This window comes from Dacryopinax primogenitus (assembly GCF_000292625.1).
Source record: "Dacryopinax primogenitus strain DJM-731 SS1 chromosome Unknown DACRYscaffold_6, whole genome shotgun sequence".
NCBI classification, from domain to species: Eukaryota; Fungi; Basidiomycota; class Dacrymycetes; order Dacrymycetales; family Dacrymycetaceae; genus Dacryopinax; species Dacryopinax primogenitus.
In genome coordinates this window covers 1,446,550-1,454,682 of record NW_024467203.1, presented here as the reverse complement: position 1 = coordinate 1,454,682, position 8,133 = coordinate 1,446,550, and the positions used below count along the sequence as shown (strand labels likewise).

The window sequence follows — 8,133 nt, the reverse complement described above, 5'->3', positions numbered from 1 at the left end:
TAGACCCTTCTTTGTGTCAGCATCTTTGACGAAAAAGCCTCTGCCTGTTTCCAATCGGCAGGGATCGGCAAAGTAAGTCGTGCAGTGTGTTGCCTTCCTGGTAACGATTGGCTGACAATGGGACAGATGGTTGCGATCTCGAATGCTTGCATCAGTCCCAATAAAGTGAATCCCCATTTCATGCCGGGGAATATGCACAGCTGGTAGTTGACCATTGCCGATGACATGATGGTGTTGTTCCGCCTGCATGTATGTCTTACAGTTCTGCAAGTTGGACTGAGCGGGAGCTAACCGAGACTAAGAACATCTATATTTCCCAGATCATCCTTCTCTTTCGTTCCTTGCTGCTCTTGAAGATAAATCGAAAGTGAACATTTTGGGCGTCATTCTTCAAGTCGGCAAGCTCGTCACCAAGCCAATTGCGATGAGATCTGCGTCTGTTGCCCTTGATGGCTCGACCCAACAAGCCTCGACCAAGCAAAAGTCCCGTATGCTGTGTGAAGTCCAAGTGGTGGACAAAGAAGGCCATGTTGTACGTGTCACGATGTGGAATTCTCGAGCGAAGATCTTCAGTGGAAAGCACGGTCAGGTCTTGCACGTCATGAACTCCGTGGTTGAGCACCGTGGAGGGGTGACCTTGAATTCAAGCGAGAAGACCGAATTCCCTCTGAACCCAAAGATTGAAGAGGCGGATGAACTGAAACAGTGGTATTTCCAGTCCCTCCCTCTTTTGACACCACCTGACTTATGCACAGGTTTACCGATGGTTTCGATGAGGCTGCGCTTAAGCATATCTCTTGTGGTTATTCCAAGGAAGGCGGTCTGACTTCGACCACGCTGGAGGAGCTCCCGAAAGTCTTGACGAAAGCTCAAGTCCGCGCGTCGAGGCTCGGTCATGGAGACTGCATCGACTACTTCAATATGGTCGAGAACATCAGCGGGTTCCAGGAAGGCATCATGTATCAATCTTGCGGGTTTCAGGGGTGTCGAGAGAGTTTGGAGAAGCACAAGGGCGATTGCCCCGTCAAGGAACACACCCCGCAACCTGACGAGAAACAGTATAAGTAAGCTGCCTCCTTGACTTGTCATTCGATTGCTGATTGACTGTTCTAGGTACAAAATAGGCTTCACAACTGGCGAAGATGAGAACAAGGTCATGCTTCTGACCGTGTTCTCTCCTGCTGGTACGATGATTATAGGTGCACCAGCTACCGAGATGTACAAGATGGAAGTATGTAGACCTTCCTCGCTTGATCATGGTTTCTGACACCCAGCAGGCTACTCCGAATACCCAGTACATGAAGAAGTTGGAGGAGATCATTACCTCAGGCACTTTCCACAAATTGTTAGTTCGAGTGAGCACTCGACATTGGATGGTAAGTCAAGCGTTCCCTGCCTAACTTTGTGTGTGAGTGCTGACAGGGAACAGGATGTGAATAACTGGGAGCACTGCGAGCTGCAATATCATGTTGTGTCGGCTTGGCCAGCTTGGGACACTGGCGCTTCAGAGGAGGTGGATACATCAGGGGTTGGTGTCGATGAGCCGGCCGATGTGAACAACGTGAACAAGCATGCTGGCTGGCTGCTGCTCGATGTCTGAAAGTCATGAAGATCAACTGCTTCTTTCATTGTTTCTCATACAGGTTCATGATCTGCCAATAATCGGTTATGTAACAATAGAGATATCTCGGAAGAACATTAATGATACAGTGTTCTGTAGGTCTTATGTTTGAGATAATCTGGGATAATCTGGGATTTATCCCATAAGCATCGGTCTCAGACCGACCTCAGATTATCTCGAGCGACACACTCAGAGCGACTGGGATTATCCCAATCGACTGACGTGGCTGTCAACCGCGAGCGCCGGTAGGGATGGCAATGGTCCAGTCCGGTCCGGTCCAGTCCTGGATGGTCCCGGATTTTTGGCGATAGTCGGTCCCAGTCCAGTCCTGTGATGGTCCGGTCCTGGACGGTCCCAGGACCGTGAACCGCCAGTCCCAGTCCAGTCCACTAAATGCTGACATAATTCTATTCAATAGTCAATGTGGGGTCATGGCATTGAGTGGGAGGAAGCACACGTGAGATTCATCATGCACCTGAAATGACATGCCAGTCAGTCAGATGATATGCCGACCTCTTCCAACACCATGACATGACTGGTCACCATCCCTGCAATGCCAAAACTGTCAAACTCTGCACCCAATTGCATGGCGAAATGGTGGCTGCATGGGACCGGACTGGACCGGTCCTTCGCAGTTCAGGACTGAACCGGATTTTCCAAAAGTGTTGTTCCTGGTCCAGTCCTCGGACGGTCCAGTCCTGGACTGGATCGGCAGCAGGACTGCAGTCCTCAAAGTCCGGTCTAGGACTGATGCCATCCCTAGTGCGCCTAAGTTGCTCGAGCATGAAGACTTCCCCATGGATGCCCACCCCCAGATGGACATGGAGACCAGTCGTATGGTTGACCCAAGCTGAACCGCTCTGATAGGTGGTGGGTGCAACCCCCCTGATCTCTGCCATCCATTTTTCTGCCATTCGTTCATCGTTCGGATCGGAGCATCGCTGGCGATTTGAGTTCAATGCCAGGGGTACCTCCGTAAATGCTCTCGTCTGAAGTCACTCCCCATTGTCCCGCTGGTGGTACAGCTCCTGGGTGTGCTAGGACGACTACCGAGCCCGGCTTCCATGTATTAAGATCCTTGCAGATTCTCTGTTGGGTTTGCAAGAGGTCGCAGCCGAACGTAAAGAATTCAAGTTCCCAACCAAGGCTGAGTTGCACTGACATCCTGGGAAGTATTTCGGTGGTAAAAAGGAGGACGGGTGGACGTGATTGAGAAAGTCATCCTGACCCGGCAATAACTATCCCTGCCTCACGATGCAGGTGACAGGGCACGCATCCACTGGCATGGTCTTCCATTCATGTGATTTTCAAATTTGGCTCCGCGTTGCCCTTTTCTCCTGAGCGTTGTCGAACAGGCATTCAATTGGCATTGATCTCAGTGCAAAGCTACGAGCATTCGCCTGTTCGACGAGCCTGCAACATGGCTTCAATAGTTCTAGAAGGGCAGATATGGGGGATTGTGCTGATTGTTATGGGTCTCTTTCTACAAGAGGTGCGTCCTCCTCGTTCTTCCCCCGTCGCCGATGGCTGACAGGCCTTCATAGCTGCTCTATCCCCGCCTCACCACCCTCCGGCCGGGTCATCTCAAGACGGCTTTCTCATGGTATCGCTATGCCGTCTCCCCGCCCACTTCCAAACAGAGTATTGCCCAAACGCTGCCTTGGGACATCCTGGCGACGATTCTGGAATATCTCGACACCCCTGAAGCCGCAGTCGCATCCATGGTCTGCCGCTCCTGGCTCGAGCCAGCTCGCCAACGTCTCTATTATGGGATAGACCTCCAACCAGCGTCAAACATGAACTTCATCAGACTGGCGACATCTATGGAGAACTCGCCACGTCTGAGGCAATTCGTTCGTCGTGTTCGCATAAGCGTTCTCGGGAAAGACGAAACGGCCGGCAGGCTCGACTGGATCAAGAACCTCCCACCTGACCAAGTTCAGCGGCTGTCCATTGGATGCACTCAGTACGACACACCGTCTGCCGCAGATGTCAGATCGATTTACCAGCACCCCAACATTCGATCTTCAGTGCAATGCCTGAAGCTCTCTGGCCGTCCGTTCCGGCACGCAGAGGTCCCCGTGAAGAATCTCGAATTTGCCAAATTTGAAGATCTTGAGGTCGAGGTCACGAGCGACGATAACATGGATTACTGCTCAAGTCTTCGATTTCCAGCATTGCGGAAACTTGTCATACGCGGGGCACGTATACCCCGACACTAGCTCTTCTTCTCAGTGCACCGTTACCTAGGCTGAAACACCTCGCGGTCATTATGGTCGGCTATCCCGCCAATATCAATCCGACTGATCAGCTCCTCTTGCAAGGCGTTCTGCTGCAGCTTTCGAGTCTGCGCAGACTTGTGATTCGAATGCACTTGCGCACGATGGCACCGATTCTCGACGGAACCCTTTCCGGCCTCGTCGAACTAAAATATCTCGACTGCACGTATGGCACGTTCTCCGAAGCGATGTTTTCTGATATCCCGCCGGGCCTGAAATCCATGACGCTTTGGAATAACCCCGAGTCCAGCCTACCGCTGAACCCGAACTTTACAGCAAGCATGATGGAATTGGTCGGCCCTCTCAGGAAAAGTCGCAAGATTTCATTGCGAAGTATCAGCACCCACATGTCGGGTCTCGATGCAGAGTTACACGCAGAGACATGTCAAAGATACACGTCGAAAGGCTTTATGCTTTCCTAAAGCTAACTTCGGTTGGTCACGCTCCCGAGAAAACCTTGTCTCGTGCTGAAAGAAATGCTTCAGTGGGTGTTGCCTCATACCATCAGCTCGCACTGAGTCGCACGATGGTCAGGATCAGCAGGGTTGATCGTGTCTTGTGTGGTGCTTCAGACGGAGATAAGGGGAGGCGTAGTTAGTGGGTAGTTCGGCATTGTGGAAGGTCCGCTTTCGGAAGGTCTAATAAAACGGTTTCGCACGGCTGTGAGCAGGCTGAGTCTGATTGGTACACAGGGCTGCACAAAAAAACGCTTCCATCTTGAACTACATTTGATAGAACAGGTATGTACATCGATTTCAGCTGAGAATGGATGGGAAATAGGTACAACATTTGAATGTGTCAGACTACGTGCTGTCCTGCAATTCGCCGGACCCTCCCGAAGACGACCATGCACCGTCCCAGCCACTCTGACCGAGTCCCAGTCCCTGTTGGGTCTCTGCAGGATTGGATCCTGATTCCGAGCTGATCCCCCAGGGATCCGGGAAGCTTGAGTCGCTGCCGCTTCCGGTGAACCCAGCTGCCGGCCCGCCGTTGATATGAGATGCGATAGGCGGAGGATATTCAAACTCCACGCTATCGCGTCTGATCAATGGAGAAGTCAGAATAAAGACTCAAGCTAGCTAGCACAGGCTTACTCGGTGTCGTATGTCGCTGCCTTGATGACCTTATCCTCTATGCCCAAACGTTGCAAAGGCGATGGCTGGTCGAGCACATCATGGAAATCGTTGGTCTTCTTAGCACAAACGGTTCGCACAAAGCAGAGAATAAACTGAATCCATGAGATGATGTGATCTGGGTGTTTGCTGCTTGCACGTTCTCAAAATTCGATCGTACCCAGTCCGTCCTGCCACTCGGTGAAGTTTACGACGTAATTGCGGTTGACATCGCCCGTGATAGAATGCAGGTCCTGGCTGTCCGTCAATTGAGCGTTTGGCCCGGGATTGATGAGCGTAATTAAGGCTTTCGCGGACTTGGCTGTTAATACGGCCTCAACAATCTGCTTGGCCGTGAAGGTGTGGTTGTCGCCATAAAAGATGCTGTTCCACCGTATGGACCTGAAAAAGCTGTCGCTGAGCTGCCGTCGTTTCCACGAGTGCATCACATCCAACTCAGCTGTTTATCGATAGTGTTATTTGGTCAGACGCACAGTTGAGTGTTGTGTCATGTAGCTGCTTACCTTCACACACTATCAACCCCGCAGCTATCTTCTTGAGAACGTCGAAGGGTAAACGCAGTGACGGGTGTATGCCCTGCGAGATGTGGACATGCAATCCAGTTACGTTATGCGGCGTCGACACTCGCGGAAAGGTTAGGACAATCGAGGCCATTGCCGCCCTCATCTCCGTTTGCCAGATGGAGGTCTGACCTTGATCCATGGGGCCATTTTCAAAACCCGGCGACCGAAGCTCGCAGGCAGGCGAACCGCTGAACATGATAGAGGCATCGTCGCCTGTGCCCCACCGACCTTTCGGTGCCCTCTCGCCACCTTGCACGACTATCGCAACAAACCGTGATTGTGGGGAGCGAGCATTGAGTCTTCTTGAGGTCGGATCCCCCGCCGGGGACCAGCAGCTCAATCTCCACGCCCAAAGTGAGAAGCATTGTCTTGGTACAGAGGAGCGATGAGTGGACTGGGATTAGGGGCGAGACAAAGTTGCATCGTACAACGGCGCGGGTGTTTGGGCACAGTGTAGGACCCCCCCACAGGTGGTCGGCGCATGAGCGGGCGAGGAGTTAGATTCCGTTGCTTCGCATTAGGTTCCACACCCGCCGAGTCCCTACTCCCGACTTCCTACTCATCTCATACCAACTCGTCCCACACCAACCACTTTGCAGGGCTCCTCCCAACTGAAACGATGGTCGACCTTGTACGGAAAACGAAGATTGACGTGGTATGTAAGCGTTCTGATGTCGTGGACATTGACATGTGTAGCTGATGCGGCTTAATTGGGCCTCTCGCGCACTCTGCAAATTCGCCCGATTCTCCCGGTGGCATCAATCCTCCCGGCAGGGCTGTCGAAGAGATCAATACCTACATTATGCGAGCCAATTAAACGCTACACACCTGCGCGGCAACTTCCTCTCGAACTGCTACTCCACACTCTGGGGTATATCCATCAGCCTGCACACCTTGCACGATTAGCAACGGTATGCCAACAATGGGTCGCAACCGTGCGAAGCGTTCTCTATCACTCTGTCGTTATAGAGACCAAAACAGACAAGAGGCAGGAGCTACTGTACACCGAACTCGGCGAAAAGGACTATCTGCGTCAACACGTTCGACACATGTGTATCCATCTGTCGCGCGCGGCCGAGCTCTCCCACAACTGCCTGGCCTGGATCTACCAACTTCCCGACGAACAAGTACGGAACGTGACGATCATTGCCCTGTCATCACCGGCAGACTTTACCGCCCTTCGCAAGTTGTTGGTTGGGTCTGCTCTTCGGACATCGCTTTACTTCCTGAACACAGGGTTAAACACCTTGTCCGCAAACGACGCGGACGCCACGATCATCGAATTCTCCGTGTTGCAACGCTTGATTTCATGGCTTCCGGAAAACCGTCTACAAAAGCGCTGGCCGCCTCTCATCTTTCCTCTTCTCCGGGAATTAATTATCACGTGCCCGGAATACAGCCAAAGTATCCCAATGATCATCGAGTCAGCGTGCACCCGACTTAAACATCTCCGCATAGACCTGAAACCCGGTACCACCGTCATCAGCAATGAGGAGCAGACCCAGTTGACGAAGTCACTCGGGCGCCTAACAGATCTGCGGTATCTTACGCTTATGCTCGAGCTGGACGATTATGCGCCCGTTCTGGATGCCGTGTTACCGCCGGGACATACACCCACGAGCTATTCACTCTTCTACCACCAGAGCTGAAATCGCTCTGTCAGATACGATCACCTGCGTCAAAAGTGCCGATCGAGTCGGAGTTTCTTTGCGCCCTCGAAGAAGTGATTGGTCGAGTCGTCCGCGGAGAACACTCCCTGCGGTCCATTCACACGTATCTAGGCACCCAAGAAGAAATATATGAGACACGATGCTAGAGGGCGGCCCACATCGAACTAGTATCAAGCTGAATTTTTTTCTCTTCTAGTGGGTTGCTTTACTCTCCCCATGAAGACTGATTACCACCTGCCATAGGGTAGTATGTTGTATTGTCATTTTGAATAAACAGCAAGCACCTTCTGCGTTTGACGGACGTGAAGGACATGGATACAACTGGACAATGATTATTATCAATAATTAATCCCACTGTTCGTTCATGCTTTGTCTGCTCGTTCGCAAGCCCCTGTCGGATGCATTCTGATGTCACTGGACGTTCTGCACCTGGGCTGGGGTCGCACAACACCTTACAATTACAGACATCCGTGGACTTCCTTGTCGCCGCGCTGCTAATGTCCCAGTTGTGGATGGTGGGCGGCCCTCGGGTTGAGTGCCACATAGAGTCGCACTGACGTGTGCATCAGTGAGCGTTGCTGCAATAGATACGGTGCGCACCTGGAACATTTCCCACGTCATCTCAACAACCCTCGCTCCTTACTGGCATATTTTGAAGCGATTTGGTTGGGTGTTCGCGGGTGCCTGGCCGAAATGGGCAGGGAGTGTCGCGCGGGCGAACGCTCGTACTGCGCGCCGAGGTCGAGGGAGGTTGTGGGTGCGTGCGAATGGACCAGGGCCGGGCAGGGCGCAATTCGCAGGACGAATAGCTTGATACGAATGAGCATGCGCGGTGAACGGGAATCAACACCATCGGCATGGGGTGCA

General features: G+C 52.4%; 4 protein-coding genes across 4 annotated transcripts in view; 3 read left to right on the top strand and 1 right to left on the bottom strand.

Moving 5' to 3' along the window:
* Positions 1 to 424: 424 nt before the first annotated feature.
* Positions 425 to 1,600, top strand: DACRYDRAFT_106579 (uncharacterized protein; the record flags this gene model as incomplete). Its single annotated transcript, XM_040768297.1, has 5 exons — positions 425 to 708; positions 756 to 1,064; positions 1,114 to 1,231; positions 1,278 to 1,376; positions 1,430 to 1,600. 5 exons carry the CDS (start codon positions 425 to 427, stop codon positions 1,598 to 1,600), a joined length of 981 nt encoding a protein of 326 aa, XP_040630313.1.
* A 1,410-nt stretch (positions 1,601 to 3,010) lies between these two features.
* Positions 3,011 to 4,557, top strand: DACRYDRAFT_21599 (uncharacterized protein). The gene is made up of 2 exons (XM_040772462.1): positions 3,011 to 3,113; positions 3,166 to 4,557. The coding sequence occupies exons 1-2, from the start codon at positions 3,042 to 3,044 to the stop codon at positions 3,841 to 3,843; spliced, it is 750 nt and encodes a 249-aa protein (XP_040630312.1). The 5' UTR covers positions 3,011 to 3,041; the 3' UTR covers positions 3,844 to 4,557.
* A 65-nt stretch (positions 4,558 to 4,622) lies between these two features.
* On the bottom strand, positions 4,623 to 6,037 carry DACRYDRAFT_21598 (uncharacterized protein). The gene is made up of 3 exons (XM_040772461.1): positions 5,537 to 6,037; positions 4,995 to 5,472; positions 4,623 to 4,941 (listed from the first exon to the last, which is right to left on the bottom strand). The coding sequence occupies exons 1-2, from the start codon at positions 5,790 to 5,792 to the stop codon at positions 5,177 to 5,179; spliced, it is 552 nt and encodes a 183-aa protein (XP_040630311.1). The 5' UTR covers positions 5,793 to 6,037; the 3' UTR covers positions 4,623 to 4,941; positions 4,995 to 5,176.
* A 164-nt stretch (positions 6,038 to 6,201) lies between these two features.
* The window catches only part of DACRYDRAFT_21597 (uncharacterized protein), a 4,051-nt gene continuing 2,119 nt past the window's right edge, over positions 6,202 to 8,133 (top strand). Inside the window, exon 1 of the mRNA XM_040772460.1 lies at positions 6,202 to 7,819. Coding sequence (XP_040630310.1) covers positions 6,646 to 7,245 — 600 coding nt within the window. The 5' untranslated portion in view covers positions 6,202 to 6,645 and the 3' untranslated portion in view covers positions 7,246 to 7,819. The remainder of the gene's footprint in view (positions 7,820 to 8,133) is intronic.